General features: G+C 44.1%; 1 protein-coding gene across 1 annotated transcript in view; it reads left to right on the plus strand.

The window, feature by feature from the left end:
* LOC124009967 (phospholipid phosphatase-related protein type 5-like) overlaps positions 1-21,073 on the plus strand; it is a 74,008-nt gene that overhangs the window by 42,145 nt on the left and 10,790 nt on the right. The window contains exon 5 of the mRNA XM_046322235.1: positions 19,569-19,709. Within this exon, the coding sequence (XP_046178191.1) occupies positions 19,569-19,709 (141 nt within the window). The remainder of the gene's footprint in view (positions 1-19,568; positions 19,710-21,073) is intronic.

Raw genomic sequence — 21,073 nt, forward strand, 5'->3', positions numbered from 1 at the left:
GGAATAGAAAAGACTGCTCTATGAATATTTTATATGAGATGAATGCAGAGATAACAATCTGTAGGGGACTATGACACCACATTCCAAGACTGTCCTAATAACATAATCTGGGATGCCCCTGGAACATACCGGGAACTAGACTAAATCTCCAGGGGACCATAATACAATGCCCAAGAACGTCCTAAAAACGTCCTTGTGGACGTCCCTGGGTAAATGCGGGAACTACACAAACCTCCAGATGACCATGAAACAAAATCCTGACAACTTTTGGCACACACAACGCGGGCGGTGAGGTCAGCATGTAATGGACATCATAATAACTTGTTATAAAGTTATACTGTGACCAAACCGGGACCTATACTGAACATCCTCTTCTGGTCCCGAGGTTAACGATATGTTTTAATATTCCTGGAACGTACCCAGAACGTGAGTTGGATAAAGGGACCTAATGGGAACTTTTCAGAATGTCCTTAGGACTTCCCTTGTTTGCTGGGTAGTGAATACAACACTGTGTGTGACCCTTTTCTCTCACCATCTTTAAAAAAAAGAGGCACCAGGGATAGCCACAAGATTTAGGATGAAATTTCCTCTAAGCACTGATCTAAGGCCTGTTTTACCATTTCCTCCCAATGATTAATCTTAAGACTGTCATAGATTGATCCATGTTTAACTATCTACTGTAGATCTGGGTGGAAAACCTGGAAAATCAATGGTCATGGCTCAGTTCTGTTTTCTGTAAGTACATGGAGTAGCCAGCCAAATAACAAAAGTAACCAACCAGGGAGTTCTGGGCTTAAGAGGTTCGGGGGGAAAACATTGCAGAACGAGCTCTATTTTGGTGGCCTCTGGTACATTCGAATGCCTTGAAATACACAGCTAATTTGAAAACTTTAACAACTTTACCTCTAAGATTGTGGTATTGAGTAAAAACACATTACTTTACAATTAAAATGACTGAAAATGAATGAATTCAGTGTTTCGGATATCGTCTATTGTCTAGGCCTATATGATCAGGACAATTTTTTAAGTAAGATAACCTTTTTTAACAGTTAACCTTTGTCCTCTTGAGATTAAAGTCATATTTACAGTTTTACTGCAATATATGAATTGCCACAATAATTGCCACAAATGCATTCGGAAAGTATTCAGACCCCTTGACTTTTTCCACATTTTGTTACTTTATAGCCTTATTCTAAAATGGATGAAATTGTTTTTTGCCCCCTCATCAATATACACACAATACCCCATAATGACAAAGCAAAAACTGTTTTTAGAATTGTTTTGCACATTTATGAAACAAAAACTCCCCAGAAATAAGGCATTTACATAAGTATTCAGACCCTTTACTCAGTACTTTGTTGAAGCAGCGATCACAGCCTCGAGTCTTCTTGGGTATGCCACTACAAGCTTGGCGGAGTTCCCCGCATACTTCTTTGCAGATCCTCTCAAGCTCTGTCAGGTTGGATGTGTAGTGTTGCTATACAGCTATTGTCAAAGTTGTTCGTTCGGGTTCAAGTCCGGGCTCTGGCTGGGCCACTCAAGGACTTTCAGAGACTTGTCCCAAAGCCACTCCTGCGTTGTCTTGGCTGGGTGCTTAGGGTCGTTTTCCTGTTGGAAGTTGATCCTTCGTCCCAGTCTGAGGTCCTGAGCGTTCTGGAGCAGGTTTTCATCAAGGATCTCTCTGTCCTTTGCACCATTCATCTTTACCTCGATACTGACTAGTCTGCCGCTGAAAAACATCCCCACAGCATGATGCTGCCACCGCCATGCTTCATTGTAGGGATGGTTCCAGGTTTCCTCCAGACTTGACACAATCTTGTTTTCATCAGACCAGAGAATCTTGCTGCTCATGGTCTGAAAGTAATTTAGGTGCCTTTTGGTAAACTCCAAGCAGGCTGTCATGTGCCTTTTACTGAGGTGTGTCGTCTGTCTGGTCTCTCTACCATAAAGGCCTGATTGGTGGAGTGCTGCAGAGACGGTTGTCCTTCTGGAAAGTTCTCCCATCTGCACAGAGGAATTCTGGTGCTCTGTCAGAGTGATCATCGGGTTCTTGGTCACCACCCTGAATAAGGCCCTTCCCTGATTGCTCAGTTTGGCTGGGCGGCCAGCTCTAGGAAGATTCTTGGCAGGTTCCAAAGTTCTTCCATTTAAAAATGATGGAGGCCACTGTGTTCTTCGGGACCTTCAATGCTGCAGACATTTTTTGGTACCCTTTCCCCTGTCTCGGAGCTCTATGGACAATTTCTTCAATTATCATGGCTTGGTCGACTGTCGGACCTTATATAGACAGGTGTGCCTTTCTAAATCATGTCCAATCAATTGAATTTACCACAGGTGGACTCCAATCAAGTTATAGAAACATCTCAAGGATGATCAATGGAAACAGGATGCACCTGAGCTCAATTTTGAGTCTCATAGCAATACTTATGTAAATAAGCTATTTCTGTTTTTTATTTGTACATTTAAAACAGTTGTTGCTTTGTCATTATGGAATTTTGCATGTAGATTGATGAGGGAAACAAAATTATTTAATACATTTTAGAATAATGACGTAACGTAACAAAATGTGGAAAAAGTCAAGGGGTCTGAATACTTTCCGATTGCACTGAATGTATTTTATTGGCTCTGCTGCTATGGATACTTAGGGTAAGGAAAGCAATGTCATTTTGTAATTTGGGTGAACTATCCCTTTAACAGTTTGTACTTTCAATCAATCACTGTGGGTGGGACTGTCGGGAGGGGGCAGGGTGTTTTTGAGTCACAGAGTTGTTAGGGTTTCAGACCTGTCAACCACTGTGGGGGGGACTTAGAGGAAGGCTGTAGATTAGTAATCAAGTCAGAAAAACTAGTCTAGTCTACTCTTTTAATTGAATTTATTGTGGCAAAATCTAAATCTAGTCTACACTTCAATTGAATGTATTGTGGCAAAAACGTAAAAATGTTTTGTGTTCTTTCAAGTAAACATTGTTTCCCTGTTGAGAAAAAATATTGAATCACAGGAAATGGTTTTAAAAATGCTACATTTTCAGGGGGAGGACCCTCAGACCCCCCGCCAGATACAAAGTCAGGCACCCATGAATAGACCTACAGGTATGATTCAGTGGAGGCTGCTGTCGCGGGGCAGATGGGTCATAATAATGTATGGAACGGAGGAAATGGAATATTATCAAACCATGTGTTTGATGTATTTGACACCATTCCAGTCATAATGCTCCAGCCATTACCACGAGCCCGTCCTCCCCAAATAAGGTGCCACCAACCTCCTGTGGTATGATTCCTTGTATCCTGATGACTAATATCCAATTGCTGGGTAATAAACTTTGTGACCTCGAGTAAGGCTTCAATTACAGAAGGACATCAGGGAATGCTGTATCTTTGTTTTTACAGACACATGGCTTACATACAATTCACTCGACTGTGCATTGTAATTTTGCGTATGGATCGTATGGTGACTTCTGATTAGGGTATGGTGGAAGGTGTATGCTTCCTCGTCAACAATTCCTTGTGTACCGAAGTTGAAAACGTCTCGAGCTCCTGTTCACCTGACATGGAGTTTCCGATGCCTCAATTTCGACCCCACGATATTGCGAGGGAATTCACTTGTGTTATTATCACAGCTGTGTACATACCCCTACAAGCACACATCAAGGCCGCACTTAGTGAACTATATAAGCACATTGACCAACAAGAATTGTCTCACCTGGAAGTAGTCTTGATTGCCGTGGGAGATTTTAACCAAGCAAATTGTAAAGAAAATGATTCCAAAGTATCACCAACATTTAAACTGCCACACGAATGGAAACAACGTGCTGGACCATGTGTACGCAAACAGCCGTGATGTGTAAAACACCATCACCCACCCTCACTTCGGCCAATCAGATAGCGTCTCTCTGTTCCTTCTCCAAGCCTACAAGCAGCAACTCAAGAGGGAGCCATCAATACAGAGAATAGTGAGGCGCTGGGCATAGGAGGCAGACTCGATGCTTGCAGGACTGTTTTTAAAAATACTGATTGGAATATGCTCAAAGATTCCTCAACCCAGGATTCATCCATCGACTTTGAGGAATATACATCGTCAGTCACGGGCTTCATTAGCAAATGCGTTGATGATGATGTACCCACAATAACAATCTGGACATACCCCAACCAAAAAAACTGGATGAACTGAGAAATCCATACCTTGCTGAGAGCCCGAGGTTCAGAATTCAATGTCAACAGAACGAACCCCGACGACTGTGTCGCGCAACGCGTAGAATGCAAGTAGGTAGGAGCTCCGCAAATCCACCTGTGTGGTGCACACACACATAGAGTATATGCATTCATGCTACACACAAATTACAACAACTGCTACCAGACTCGATTTGCTCATACTGCACAATTTAAACACTTGCCCTCCAATCCCTCCTTGTGTAAATAATGCACTATAAATTGTGCCTTCCTGTATTATACTTATGCTAAAATGTCTATTCTATTCTACACAGCCATTTACTCTATGTTCATATTTTTATTTTCTTATTTCTTATTGTTGTTGCATTGTCGAGAAGGAACCTGCAAGTAAGCATTTCGTTGGACAGTGTATACCATGTGTATCATATACATACGACTAATAAAACCTGAAACATGATTGAAGCATGTTGGTGATCAGGCACTGTTGTGTCATCAACAAACTTGATGATTGAGTTGGAGACGTGTCTGGCCACGCAGTCATGAGTGTACAGGAGGGGGCTGAGCACACACCTTTGTGGGGCCCCCATGGCGAGGATCATCGTGGCGGAGGTGTTGTTGCTTACCTTTACCACCTGGGGTCGGCCAGTCAGGAAGTCCAGGATAGTTGCACAGGTCGGGCTACAGACCCAGGGCTCCGAGCTTAGTGATGATCTTGAACAGGGAGAGGAAGTAGGGGGCTAAGCATGCACCCTTTTGGGGCACTGTGTTGAGGATCAGCTTGGCGGGAGTGTTGTTGCCTATCTTCAACACCTGGCGTCGGCCCGTCAGGAAGTCCAGGCCCAGTTGCACAGGGCGCGGTTCAGACCAAGGGCCCCGAGCTTAGTGATGAGCTTGAAGGACACTATGTTGTTGAAGGTGAGTGTTCAATCAATAAATGGTGTTCAATGGCATTCAATCAAGAAATTGATAATAAAAACCTTTGCCAGACTTTTGACTTTGCTGAAAAAACATATATGTATATGTTAATGATTTATTGATCTAACCGAACACAGAGGGTGTTCTTTAATAGAATTCTCTTCAACATAATCCAGGTAGTCGGGCACACCCCAGGGCAGTTGTTTACTAATGACCTGTGTGTGTCTATGTATGCTGATGACTCAACATTATACACGTCCGCTACCACAGCAAGTTAAATCACTTACTTAACAAAGAGCTACAGTCAGTTTTAGAATGGGTGGCAAATAATAAGCTAGTCCTAAATATTTCTAAAACTAAAACCATTGCATTTGGGACAAATCATTAACTAAACCCTAAACCTCAACTAAATCTTGTAATGAGTAATGTGGAAATTGAGCAACTGCTTGATGTCACCCTGGATTGCAAACGGTCATGGTCAAAACATATTGATGCAACGGTAGCTAAGATGGGGAGAGGTCTGCTTTCTTGACATCGCTATCAACAAAACAAGTCCTACAGGCCCTAGTTTTATTGCACCTGGACTACTGTCCAGTCATATGGTCAATTGCCACAAATACGGACATAGTAAAATTACAATTGGCCCAGAACAGAGCAGCACCTCTGGCCCTTAAATGTACACGGAGAGCTAACATCAATAACATGCATGTCAATCTCTCCTGGCTCCAAATAGAGAAGCGATTGACTGCATCACTGCTTGTCTTTTTGAGAGGTATTGACTTGTTGAAAGCACCGATCTGTCTGTTCAAACAGCTAGCACACCCATGCATACCCGACAAGACTGCCACCAGAGGTCTCTTCACAGTCCCCAAGTCCAGAACAGACTCTGGGAAACACACAGTACTACATCACTCTGGATGAACTGCAGAGATCTACAGCTGAGGTGGGAGACTCTGTCCATAGGACAACAATCTGTCGTATATTGCACAAATCTGGCCTTTATGGAAGAGTGGCAAGAAGAAAGCCATTTCTTAAAGATATCCATACAAAGTGTCGTTTAAAGTTTGCCACAAGCCACCTGGGAGACACACCAAACATGTGGAAGAAGGTGCTCTGGTCAGATGAAACCAAAATTGAACTTTTTGGCAACAATGCAAAACGTTATGTTTGGCGTAAAAGCAACACAGCTCATCACCCTGAACACACCATCCCCACCATCCCCACTGTCAAACATGGTGGTGGCAGCATCATGGTTTGGGCCTGCTTTTCTTCAGCAGGGATAGGGAAGATGGTTAAAATTGATGGGAAGATGGATGGAGCCAAATACAGGACCATTCTGGAAGAAAACCTGACGGAGTCTGCAAAAGACCTGAGACTGGGATGGAGATTTGTCTTCCAACAAGACAATGATCCAAAACATAAAGCAAAATCTACAATGGAATGGTTAAAAAATAAATCCAGGTGTATCCAGGTGTTAGAATGGCCAAGTCAAAGTCCAGACCTGAATCCAATCGAGAATCTGTGGAAAGAACTGAAAACTGCTGTTAACAAATGCTCTCCATCCAACCTCACTGAACTCGAGCTGTTTTGCAAAGGAGGAATGGGAAAAGATTTCAGTCTCTCGATGTGCAAAACTGATAGAGTCATACCCCAAGCGACTTACAGCTGTAATCGCAGCAAAAGGTGGCGCTACAAAGTATTAACTTAAGGGGGCTGAATAATTTTGCACGCCCAACTTTTCAGTTTTTGAAATGTTAAACGAGTTTGAAATATACAATAAATGTCATTCCACTTCATGATTGTGTCCCACTTGTTGTTGATTCTTCACAAAAAAATACAGTTTTATATCTTTATGTTTGTAGCCTGAAATGTGGCAAAAGGTCGCAAAGTTCAAGGGGGCCGAATACTTTCGCAAGGCACTGTATGTAGTAGTAGAGTAGCGGTGTAATAATGTGTCGTATGATGTTAAATAAAGCAGTACATGTTGGGGGATGTAATTGCCTTAATCCTGTTTGGACCTTGGCAGCAGCTAATGGGGATGCTTAATAAATACAAATGCAAAATCTGTTGTCTTTTATCGTATTTTGGACCAGACTGAGGCACTCTCTTCGCTTCCTATTGAGCCTGCAGTGAGGATTCAACACCGTCGAATGTTTTCATGATTTATCTGCAGATAATCGGCAAAAAGCAGAAGCAGCCTACCAGTATGCACGTGCCACAAAACAATAATTAAGTGGATTTCAACTCATCGTTACCAGTTACATTACATAGGACGTGTAAATTCACTCAAAGGAGATGAGGAAGAAGCATCATGCTCTCCTCCGTAAATAGATTTGACTTCAGCCAACCACAGGGCACAAAAATAACACCGGTACCAAGAGGTGGAACAGACAGCAGATTGAAAAACTGTACAAACCAGCAGTCTCCCTGTCATCGCTCGCTTTGTGACTGACAGGTGCCTGTCCTACCAATAGATCAATGTAAGATGCACAACGTTCATGGCTAGCGAATTGAAACGTCTAAATGAAAAGAAACCCAGTTAATTTATGAAGTGTAAAAAGTAACCAGCTTACAAAGACTCTGTTATTGTCTATTTAGCCGACGGGCCAGCACTTACAGAAAACACTGGGTTTTCCCCCTAGTATGGCTGGATAATTGGCTCAGATGAACACAGTAGGGCCGGGTGGATGTGTTGTGTTTAGTATAGGGAAAGTGACTGAGCTCCTCTATGAGTGGGCTCCTTTTGATATCTCTGCAATACACGTATTAGTTGTCTCTTGCTAGAGCGAGTATGAACACCGTTAGATTTGCTTGAGTTTCTCGGATTTCAGAGCACTAGTCTATGGAGAAATCTTGCTTAATTGGTTGTGCATACAAATTGGGTGTGGAAATATTAGTGCAAAGTTGCTGCTCATGGCATGTTTATCATCAACAACTCTAAATTACTACTAGCACAAAGATCATCAATTTCTGACAGGATAGGTGGAGAGTTGTAGTGTATCCCTGGGTAGAGGAGAGGTGGAGGGTTGTGCTACAGTGCGTCCCAAAGGGCACCCTATTCCCTATGTAGTGCACCACTTTTCTAACGGCCCTTGTCAAAAGTAGTGCACTATGTAGGGAATAGGGTGCCATTTAGGACACAGTCTAGTATGACCTAGTTAACGAGAATGGGGAAAGGGGAAAGGTGGGAAAGGACCCAGCAGGAGATATCGGAGATCAAACCACCGTATAACAGGCGAGCAGGCGCACATCACGCATCATCAGCAAGAAAGCACAGTGCCTAACAGAAAACAGCAGGGTGCCTGGGCCATGGGGGGGGGATGTGTGTGTGTGTGTGTGTGTGTGTGTGTGTGTGTGTGTGTGTGTGTGTGTGTGTGTGTGTGTGTGTGTGTGTGTGTGTGTGTGTGTGTGTGTGTGTGTGTGTGTGTGTGTGTGTGTGTGTGTGTGTGTGTGTGTGTGTGTGTGTGAGCGTGTGTGTGTGTGTGTGAAAACCGCAGGGTGCCTGGGCCATGGGGTAAAGGTGTGTGTGTGTGTGTGCAGGTTTACTTGCATCCATGTCTGTGTCTTGTGTGTGACTGCATGTTTTTCCCCCTAAAGTGTTATAGAGTACATGAACCTATAACGACAGAATGCTATTTCCTGGATGTATTCGCAACATGTGTATGTGTCTCACGTTAAGTCAAATATGTCTTTTACCTTTGATGTGCCCTACTTTTATCAATTCTCTGTACGCCTGTGCCCTGCTTGTGTTATTCACTCTCACATGCAGTGTTCAGTCATGCATGTGTATATAATTTAGCGCCGTGGCGTAAGATTACAACTTGCGCACAAACTATTATTACTACATTGCAATTTCATAACATACCATATCTGAAGGGGAAGTATACTGACCCATATACTGAAAAGAAGTACCACACATACGGTATTATTTATTGTTGGGATATAAGTCAGCAAATGATTGCAGGGCCGTTTGGCCTTGTAATGGTAATGGAGGGTCCCTCTAGGTCACCAACCTTTTCTGAGTCAAGATCACTTTCTGAGTCCAAAAGCAAGGCAGGATCTATTAAACATTACTTAAAAAACAGAAGTGAATGCAACATTAACTTGTTAAAAAACAGTTCTGTAGCAATGAGGTTTGTGCAGTAGGCTATATTGGGCATGGGACACAAGCTAAGGCTTGATCACTCTTTAGCTGGCGACCTTTGATGAGGGTGTTTAGTGATTAAAGGCTGAAACACCCACTGATTCGAAGGCACACTACTGAGGATGTGTCTCAAAATGAACATCTTAACCCAGTCTAAGAAATAAACCTCCCATGCTACTCTGTCAAAATCACGGCAAATCTCATGCGAGTGCATTCCATCTATTGGCACAATGGACAGTTTTTAACATCTCGTCCCGTGTTTTATGATTCTGATCATCTGGACCAGTCCAGTGACTGCTGTGAAAGTACAGCTGACAACATAGGAATGTCTGTGTGACAGCTTGGAGAGACAGCTGACCGGAGGGAATAGACCCCACTGGGGCTGTCATGGGCTAGCTACCCATGTCGGTAGTCTCCGATGCTGCTTCAGTATGTTGGAGACACCCGCTAAGTGCTACTGAAAGTCAACAAAGGAACATACCCCTAGAGCCTGCGAGAGCTGGGGCGCAAGATGGCTCAACGACTGATCACGCGGTTACGGACCCAGGAACGGAAACGACTATGAGTAGGAACACAGCACATGAGACAACCATAACAGCAGCAGGACACACACTTCAGGTGTGCAGCTGTGGTTGGGAGAGAGTAACATCGGCAAGGGGGTTAAGGATCCATCAAGGGAGGAAAAGGTGCTTGGGGGAGCAGAAACAGGGACCTCGCATTGACCAGTACTTCTTACGAAGCAGCCAGTCAAATCAGTCGAATGAAGCACAGCGACGGGACGCAAACCAAAGTTTGCAGATCATCATCACCCCTGTAACCGAGGAGGATAACACAAGCACAGAAATGCCGGTGGATGAACTCACCCAACCACAGAGACCTCTAAAAGAGGAAAAGATCAAAGGGCACAGACCGAGTGTGAAGTGGCCCAAAGCTGTTGAAAAGAGAGAGTGGGAAACAATCAACAACGACCTGACAAAAATCTTGGAACAACAGGTAGGAACAGCAGAGAAAAAGCTTGAAAGGATGGGAGACATTATCTACCACTACGGAGAAGAGCGCTTTGGAGTAAACGAAAGGAGAAGTGGCAAGACACCACCCGCGCCAGCCAAATCTAGGAGGCAGCAGGAGATCGAGATACTTGTCAGAGAGAGAAGGCAGCTGAGGAAGCAGTGGAAGAAGGCCTCTGATGCAGAGTGAGAAGGTCTCATGCTACTCCAAGCAGACATTAAATGTCGGCTGGCAACCTTGCGAAGAGTGGAAAACTTAAGGAAACTTCGTAGGAAGAAGGAACACTCAAGAACACGGTTCTATTAAAAAAAACTTTAAGTTTGTCAAAGATCTCTTCGCAAAGGAAAAGTGCGGGATCCTAAAAACTCCAAAGCCTGAACTGGAAGAACATCTGGAAAAGGTCCACCAGGACATGAAAAGGCATGAGCAGATAATCATCCCACATGACATCCCACCTAGTCAACCACCAGAATTCAAGCTGGACACTGACCCTCCAAAATGGAGGGGAGTAGAGAACGTTGTCCGAAGAGCAAGAGCGGCCTCGGCTCCTGGGCCTAATGGAGTACCATACAAGCTCTACAAGAACGCCCCGGATGTTCTACGCTTTCTTTGGAGGCTCATGAGGATAGTGTGGCAGAAGGAAATAATACCAAAGGCATGGCGAAGGGCTGGTGGTGTGCTAATCCCGAAAGAGAAGGATGCAACAGACATCAGTCAATTCCGACCAATCTCCCTTCTCAACGTTGAAGGGAAGATCTTTTTCAGTATAATAGCACAGAGGCTGTCCACTTATCTGGAAAGGAACAAGTACATTGATACATCTGTACAAAAAGCAGGCATTCCTGGTTTCTCTGGTTGCCTGGAACATACTAGTATGATTTGGCACCAGATCCAAACAGCTAGAGAGACCTCTATGTCATCTTCCTCGACCTGGCCATTGCCTTTGGCTCAGTTCCCCATGAACTCCTCTGGGAATCCTTCAAAATTTTCCACGTACCAGAACCCATCTCTACACTGGTAAAGGCCTATTTCCAAGACCTGCAATTGTGTTTCACAACACCTGACTTCACAACAACATGGCAGCGCTTGGAAGTAGGCATAATGGCAGGCTGTACAATTTCTCCTCTGGCCTTCACTTCACATGGAAGTTATCATCAGGACATCGAGATGGGTGGTTGGCGGTGAGAGAACTAAGGAAGGGCTCCGTCTCCCACCTATCCGAGCATACATGGATGACATGACTACACTGACCACCACTGCAGCATGCACCAGGCGGCTACTTGCAAAACTGCAGGATAACATCAAGTGGGCCCGGATGAAAATCAAGCCAAGCAAATCTCGAAGCATCTCCATAGTCAAGGGACAGCTTAAAGATGTGAGGTTCTGCATTGGAGATGACCCGATACCAACGGTGTCTGAGCAACCCATCAAGAGCCTGGGTAGATGGTACAACGAAAGCCGGGATAAAGATCAAGTGCAGCAAGTAAGGCAGGACATAGCCGACGGTCTTGAGAACATCAACAAGACCCTACTGCCTGGTAGGCTCAAGCTTTGGTGCCTACAGTTTGGACTTCTCCTCCGGGTAATGTGGCCACTCACCGTCTATGAGGTCCCAATAACAACATTGGAGAAGATGGAGCGAACCATTACCTCATACGTGTAGAAATGGCTGGGTGTTCCACGATGCCTGAGTAACATCGGCCTCTATGGCAAAGGGGTCCTTAAACTACCTCTTACAAGTCTAACGGAGGAGTACAAGTGCTCTAAAGTAAGACTTCAGATGACATTGAAGGACTCCAAAGACCAGACCATTAGCAAGGCTGCACTTCCCCGATAAACTGGACAGAAATGGACATCATCCAAGGCTGTGCAGTAAGCAACATCAGCCCTGAGACACCAAGACATTGTGGGGAATATCCAGAATGGAAGAGGAGGCTTTGGCCTGGCAGCAAGCAAACCAACATTCCATAAGGCAACAACATCTGAACGCAGGAAGCTGGTGGTCGAGGAGGTGCGCAGACAGGAGCAGACTGCAAGAAGTGCAAAGGCTGTCTCTCTTGCTAAACAAGGGCAATGGACCCGGTGGGAAGGCCTGGAGAGGAGAAAATCAACTGGAGTGAGCTTTGGCAAATGGAGGCAAGCAACGTCAGCTTCATCATAAGAGCTGTTTATGATGTGCTTCCAACACCAAAACATCTACATCAATGGTATGGCGAGGACTCGACCTGCCCCCTCTGCCCAGCTCCAGCGACTCTCAGGCATATAATGACAGGTTGCAAGACCAGCCTCTCACAAGGCCGCTACACCTGGAGGCACAATCAGGTCCTCAAGAGCCAGGCTGCAGCACTTGAGACCAAGAGATGTGCAACCAATTCATTACCTCCAAAAACAAGCAATCCCGTCAAAACAACAACATTCATCCGGGAGGGACAGAAAAGGCCCAAGTATCCTCCTACAAAGTCAGAAACTGGACACCTAGCCATGGCCCGGGACTGGAAGATGCTTGTCGATATTGGCCAGCAACTAATTTTTCCACCTGAGATTGCTTCTACCAACCTTAGGCCAGACATGGTACTCTGGTCCCCTTCACGAAAGGCTGTGTACATCATAGAGCTCACAGTCCCATGGGAAAACTCTGTTGAAGAGGCCTACGAGCGTAAGAAACTGCGTTACACAGAGTTGGCAGCAGACGCAACTCAGCGTGGCTGGAATGCAAAAGTCTGGCCAGTTGAAGTGGGATGCAGAGGATTCGTGGCTTCTTCCACCATCAGGTTGCTGAAAGAACTTGGAATCCATGGACAGGCTCTGCGGCAGACCGTCAGAGCAGTTTTTCAAGCAGCTGAAAGAGGCAGCCAGTGGATCTGGATCAAACGGAAGGACCCTTGCTGGGCTATAACTTCATGACCCCCCACCTGAGAACCCAATTCAGATCCCTCCAACTTGAGGAGGGCATATGAGGTATGCGGTCAGCTGTAGGGCTGGCTCAGGGAAGAGGACGCCCCTGCCTTGCATAGTCCCGTGGGACATCTTAATTGGGCATGGGACACAAGCTAAGGCTTGATCACCCTTTAGCTGGCCACCTTTGATGAGGGTGTTTAGTGATTAAAGGCCGAAACACCCACTGAATCGAAGGCACACTACAGAGGATGTGTCACAAAATTGACATCTTAACCCAGTCTAAGAAATAAACCTTCCTTGCCACTCCGTCAACATCACGGCAAATCTCATGCGAGTGCATTCCATCTATTGGCACAATGGACAGTTTTTAACATCTCGTCCCGTGTTTTATGATTTTGTGTTATTCACTCTCACATGCAGTGTTCAGTCATGCATGTGTATATAATGTAGTGCCGTGGCGTAAGATTACAACTTGCGCGCAAACTATTATTACTACATTGCAATTTCATAACATACCATATCTGAAGCGGAAGTATACTGACCCATATACTGAAAAGAAGTACCACACATACGGTATTATTTATTGTTGGGATATAAGTCAGCAAATGACTGCAGGGTCGTTTGGTCTTGTAATGGTAATGGAAGAGTCCCTCTAGATCAGTGGTCACCAACCTTTTCTGAGTCAAGATCACTTTCTGAGTCCAAAAGCAAGGCAGGATCTATTAAACATGACTTTAAAAAAACATAAGCGAATGCAACATTAACTTGTTAAAAAACAGTTCGATAGCAATGAGGTTTGTGCAGTAGGCTATAGGCCCAATACATTATTACTGCATACTGGCTTTGCTTGAATTGACTTGCCAATGTTGTTCTTCTCAGAGCATTTTGACATTATACTGAACAAAAATATAAATGCTACATGTAACGTATTGGTGAAATAAAAGATCCCAGAAATGTTCCATATGCACAAAAAGCTTATTTCTTTCAAATTTCGTGTACAAATTTGTTTACATCCGTGTTACTGAGCATTTCTCCTTTGCCAAAATAATCCATCCACCTGACAGGTGTGACATATCTAGAAGCTGATTCAACAGCATGATCATTACACAGGTGCACCTTGTGCTGGGGACAATAAAAAGCCACTCTATACTTGTATTTCAACCCTTTGTTTTCCTCTGTTCTTTGCTCTGTGTTTGTATGTTAGCACCCAGCCCTAGTACTCTGAGAACTCTTGTTGATCCCGGTGGACTCTCTTGTGGAATTCTGTTTTGTTTGTTCTTGTTTGTTTGTTTTTTGAGTATGTTTTGAGGCTTTTTGTGCTTTACCTTCCACCTTGTGGATTTACCTTTTTTGTCTTGGAGGATTACCTTTGTTCTTGTAGGATTCCTTTTGAGGTTGTGGAGTTACATGTTTTCCTGAAGAACTTCACTTTTTACTTCATTAAATACACCATCTCAAGTACACATCTCAAGTACTCAAGTACGGGTTCGTAACCGGGTCCTGACAGACGTGCCGAGAGTTGAGTTTGGATTGGTCTGCCATATAGCATGCTTCTGTCTATTTGAGCTTTTTCTATTTGAGCTGGTCAGTATGTCTAGGTAGTCCTCTCTAACGCTGCTTTGAAAAAAATGTATCGCGTATTAAAACTTCATAAGCCTAATGTCAAGTTAAAGTGTACTGTTAGCTAGTGTATGCTCTCTACTTTCTGGAGGAATGAGTTTTGAGACAAGTGGAATTTGAGTATGATAGCTAAGGAGATGGAGAAAACACCTGTCTCCATCTACATACTAAGCGTCCGAAGGAGATGCATCCATCAATGATCAGTTCGGGTAAGATGGTCTAGCTATCTACATTTTCAGATTTTGACAAAGTGGTTTAATTTCAATTTAAAGTGTACTGTTAGCTACCTAACGTTAGCTGGCTGGCCAGCTAGCTATTGTTCCATGTGTGATCTTATTATTTGTATCTCAGACCTATTTGCTTGACTAGTTATAGCCTAATGTTAGTTACTGTAGCTAACATTAAACCTGGTTGGTTAGCTACCTACCGATTCCTGCATGGTAGTAACGTCATGAGTTAAGATAGTGCCGGAAGAAATGGCAGCCGTTTTACAGGCCCCTAACCAATTGTTCTATTATGTGTTTTTTTGCCTTATTTGTAACTTATTTTGTACATAATATTTTGTACATAAAGAGCTTCTGGATATTAGGACAGTGACCACTCACCTCGGATTAGACAAAGATTTTTTCTTCAAAGAGCAGGATGCACAGGATGTACTTCAGACACCCGACAAGGCTGAAATCCCCGTCATAGGCAAGAGAAAGAGACACGGGCCGGGGTGCCTCGTTAGGATCCGCCGACGCCCCTTACCATCAATATTACTTGCCAACTTACAAACATTGGACAACATCGATCACGAATATCCTATCAATGGGACATCAAAAACTGTAATATCTTATGTTTCACCGAATCGTGGCTAAATAACAACATGGAAAACATTCAGCTAGTGGGATATACGCTGCACCGACTAGACAGAACAGCACACTCCGGTATGATGAGGGGGGGGGGCGATCTGTGTATATTTGTAAACAACAGTTGGTGCACGAAATCTAAGGAAGTCTCTAGATTTTGCTCGCCTGAAGTAGAGTATCTCATGATAAGCTGTAGACCACACTATTTGCCAAACTATTTCATCAATTTTTTTCGTGTCTGTTTATTTACCACCACAGACGGACGCTGGCGCTAAGACTGCACTGAGTCAGCTGTATAAGGAAATAAGCAAACAGGAAATCGCTCACCCAAAGGCAGCGCTCCTAGTGGCCGGGGACTTTAATGCAGGGAAACTTAAATCAGTTATACCTCATTTCTATCAGCATGTTAAAAGCACAACCAGAGGGAAAAAAATTCTAGATCACCTTTACTCCACACACAGAGACGTGTACAAAGCTCTCCCTCGCCCTCCATTTGGCAAATCTGACCATAATTTTATCCTCTTGATTCCTGCTTACAAGCAAAAATTAAAGCAGGAAGCACCAGTGACTGTCTATAAAAAAGTGGTCAGATGAAGCAGATGCTAAACTAAAGGGACTGTTTTGCTAGCACAGACTGGAATATGTTCCAGGATTCTTCCGATGGCAATGTGGAGTACACCACATCAGTCACTGGCTTTGTCAATAAGTGCATCGAGGATGTAGTCCCCACAATGATTGTACGTACATACCCCAACCAGAAGCCATGGATTACAGGGAACATTCGCACTGAGCTAAAGGGTAGAGCTGCCGCTTTCACGGTGTGGGACTCTATCCCGGAAGCTTATAAGAAATCCTGCTATCGTACTACACCGGCTCCAACGCTCGTAGGATGTGCAAACTATTACAGACTACAAAGGGAAGCACAGCCACGAGCTGCCCAGTGACACGAGCCTACCAGACGAGCTAAATACATTCTATGCTTGCTTCAAGGTAAGCAACACTGAGGCATTGATGAGAGTATCAGATGTTCTGTGTGATCTCACTCTCTGTAACCAACATGAGTAAGACCTTTAAACAGGTCAACAGTCACAAAGCCGCTGGGCTAGACGGATTGCCAGGACTTGTGCTCCGAAGCATGTGCTGACCAACTGGCAGGTGTCTTCACTGACATTTTCAACATGTCCCTGATTGAGTCTGTAATACCAACATGCTTCAAGCAGACCACCATAGTCCCTGTGCCCAATAGCACTAAGGTAACCTGCCTAAATGACTACAGACCTGTAGCACTCATGACCATAGCCATGAAGTGCTTTGAAATGCTGGTAATGGCTCAAATTAACACCCATTATCCCAGAAACCCTGGACCCACTCCAATTTGCATACCGCTCAAACAGATCCACAGATGATGCAATCTCTATTGCACTCCACACTGCCCTTTCCCACCTGGACTAAAGGAACACCTACGTGAGAATGCTACTCATTGACTACAGCTCAGCGTTCAACACCATAGTGCCCTCAAAGTTCATCACTAAGCTAAGGATCCTGGGACTAAACACGTCCCTCTGCATCTGAATCCTTGACTTCTTGACAGGCCGCCCCCAGGTGATGAGGGTAGGTAGCAACACATCTTCCACGCTGATCCTCAACACTGGAGCCCCTCAGGGTTGCGTGCTCAGTCCCATCCTGTATTCCTTGTTCACCCACGACTGCATGGCCAAGCATTGTTCCGACACCAACATTAAGTTTGTAGACTACACAACAGTGGTAGACCTGATCACCAACAACAAAGAGACAGCCTATAGGGAGGAAGTCAGAAACCTGGTCGTGTGGTGCCAGAATAACAACCTTTCCCTCAACGTACTCAAAACAAAGGAGATGATTGTGGACTACAGGAAAAGGAGGACCGAGCACGCCCCCATTCTCATCGACGGGGCTGTAGTGGAGCAGGTTGAGAGCTTCTAGTTCCTTGGTGTCCACATCACCATCAAACTAGAACGGTGCAAACACACCAAGAGAGTCGTGATGAGGGCACAACAAAACCTATTCCCCCTCAGGAGACTGAAAAGATTTGACATGGGTCCTCAGATTCTCAAAAGGTTCTACAGCTGCAACATAGAGAACATCCTGACTGGTCGCATCACTGCTTCGTACAGCAACTATTCAACCTCCGACCGCAAGGCACTACAGAGGGTGCTGCATACGGCCCAGTACATCACTGGGCTAAGCTGCCTGCCATCCAGGACCTCTATACCAGGCGGTGTCAGAGGAAGGCCCTACAAATTGTCAAAGACCCCAGCCACCCCAGTCATAGACTGTTCTCTCTGCTACCGCATGGCAAGCTGTACCGGAGTGCCAAGTCTAGGACCAAAAGGCTTCTCAACAGCTTTCACCCCCAAGCCATAAGACTCCTGAACAGGTAATTAAATGGCTACCCAAACTATTTGTATTAACATTAATAATAGTTTATTTTAAAATGACCAGAGGAAATGAAATATTCCTCAATATTAAAAAATACACAAGCCGCTAAAGAGAATCTTACAAGCTTATCGAAACGCTTTTCTATACTCATTCATTGCAGCTGCAGTGCTGGTTGTAGTGTGAGTGGAAGTAGTGAGAACACACATTTAAGACTTGTAAAAGTGTTGAATAAAATGTTGATAGTGCTGAATAACAACTGAAACATGAATGTACTTTTAAAAACAGCAGCTCTTTGCTGTATTCATTGTCTCTCTCTAGTCATGGTTTTAAACCTCAGTACCTCCAGGCTCTGATCAGTCCCTACACCCAAACAAGGACACTGCGTTCATCCACCTCTGGCCTGCTTGCCTCCCTACCACTGAGGAAGTACAGCTCCCGCTCAGCCCAGTCAAAACTGTTCGCTGCTCTGGCCCCCCAATGGTGGAACAAACTCCCTCACAACGCCAGGACAGCGGAGTCAATCACCACCTTCCGGAGACACCTGAAACCCCACCTCTTTAAGGAATACCTAGGATAGGATAAGTAATCCCTCTCACCCCCCCCCCTTTAAGATTTAGATGCACTATTGTAAAGTGACATAAGGTGAATGCACCAATTTGTAAGTCGCTCTGGATAAGAGCGTCTGCTAAATGACTTAAATGTTAAATGTAAATGTAAACGTTTGGAAATCTCATAGTATCAACTTTGCGGTGGGCTTTGTTTTATGTCTATGGCTCGAGGAAACTGCAGACACAGTAATCTGAACAATCTGATTGGCCAGCGATAGGCCTATAGGTGCACTTGATCTCTGGGCCTGTCGGGTATGAAGAGTTCTACCTTCAGACACATTAAATGGTTCAAAATAGGAACACTTTGCCTTCTTGGCGCTAGTGCTGCTGAATCATGTGCACCTACCACCAACAGCGCTAAACAAAGAAAGAGTTATAGGAACGCAAGGCTTTATCTTTTTTAAATTTTTTACAGAAATGTTTGGTCAACGACTACAAATGCCTTAGAGATTGAACAGGTTGGTGACCACGATCGACTGGTTGGTGACCACTGCTCTAGATGGTCATTGTTCTCTGAGTTGCATTTCTCCTCCATCTGAACATTGCCTTAGATAGACGTCTCACAAAAAAAGCTCATTTGGGCTCTGGTAATGGATGAAACTCCTTGAAGACACATGAATTCATGAAACTCCTTGAATTCATGTTTTTGAACAACAAGCCATGCGATTCCTTTATAATAGAAAAAAATACTTACATAACCCATACTAACATAACCCATGTTATGAGAAGTGAAAGGCACTCTGCCAGGCACTCAGCTCTGCAAAAACACCACAGAGCCTCTATTTCCATCTCAGCCTAACTAACTTACTAAGTCTCCCACTCCTTCTCCTCTCTCCCACATCTCTATTTTTTCTTTCTTTCCGTCTCTCTCTTCTGCGCACATCTATCCCCCCTATCTATTTTCCTTTGTCTGCCCCGTGACCGTGGCTGTGAGTGCAGGTTCTAGGGGTGGTGCAGAACTTCAAAGGAAAGACCCTGCTGAACGAGATCCCACCGGAGGAGAGAGTGGTCGGCAGTGTTCCTATGATGGGCCAGCCCCGCATCATGGACAACACCATGGAGAAGTACATAGCCTCACAGGTATTGTCAGCTACACTTCACTGCAGTAGGCTAAATATACAATATAATGTGCTTTTGCTTGGAACAGTTTTCTAGAGTACCTTGTTTGTCAGCCTCAGTCCATTCTGCTGTGTCCACCATACAGAAAGACACATCAGATACAGTATATCCTTCATTATCTCTGTATAGAAAGATAAAAATGTTTTCCTGATGTGTATTATGAAGGTTGAAAATTGACCAAAGAATATGAACATTGACAAAAATATACATTGGGGTTTAGAATATAAAGTATGTATCACTGAGAGTCTCAGGTAACATTTCTATAAGCTCTTACAATACCTCTGGCAAGAGGTACACAATCCCAGTTCCTGAAAATAGTCTATCTACTAATAATCTGTATACAGGTGATTTGCAAGAAGCCACACATATTGTTACATTGGGCTAAATCGTACACTGTTTAAACTGATCATGTAAGAATGAAAACCTGCATGCCTCGTTACCTACCTGTCTATACAAAGTGTCTTGATAGCAAAGCTGTTCGGGTATAAACATTGTGTGTCAAATTGGGTTAAGTAGCCCATTTGCTGTGTATTGATTAAAACACTGTTCAGAACATTGGGAGCAACAGTTACCACATACGGTTGACATACACCTTAGTTTACATACACCTTATCCAAATACATTTCAACAAATTTTTCACAATTCATGACATTTAAACCTAGTCTTAGGTCCCTGTCTTAGGTCAGTTAGGATCACCACTTAATTTTAAGAATGTGAAATGTCAGAAAAATAGTAGAAATAAAGATTTATTTCAGATTGTATTTCTTTCATCACATTCCCAGTGGGGTCAGAAGATTACATACACTCAATTAGTATTTGGTAGCATTGCCTCTAAATTGTTTAACTTGGATCAAACATTTCTGTTAGCCTTCCACAAGCTTCCCACAATAAGTTGGGTGAATGTTGGCCCATTCCTCCTGACAGAGCTTATGTAACTGAGTCAGGTTTGTAGGCCTCCTTGCTCACACACACTTTTTAAGTTCTGCCCACAAATGTTCTATAGGATTGAGGTCAGGGCTTTGTGATGGCCACTCCAATACCTTGACTTTGTTGTCCTTAAGCCATTTTGTCACAACTTTGGAAGTATGCTTGGTTCCATTGTCCACTTGGAAGAACCATTTGCAACCAAGCTTTAACTTCCTGACTGATGTCTTGAGATGTTGCTTCAATATATCAACATAATTTCCCATCCTCATGGTGCCATCTATTTTGTGAAGTGCACCAGTCCCTCCTGCAGCAAAGCACCACCACAACATGATGCTGCAACCCCGTGCTTCACGGTTGGGATGGTGTTCTTTGGCTTGAAAGCCTCCCCCTTTTCCCTC

This window comes from Oncorhynchus gorbuscha, linkage group LG22, assembly GCF_021184085.1.
Source record: "Oncorhynchus gorbuscha isolate QuinsamMale2020 ecotype Even-year linkage group LG22, OgorEven_v1.0, whole genome shotgun sequence".
In the NCBI taxonomy this organism is placed as follows: domain Eukaryota; kingdom Metazoa; phylum Chordata; class Actinopteri; order Salmoniformes; family Salmonidae; genus Oncorhynchus; species Oncorhynchus gorbuscha.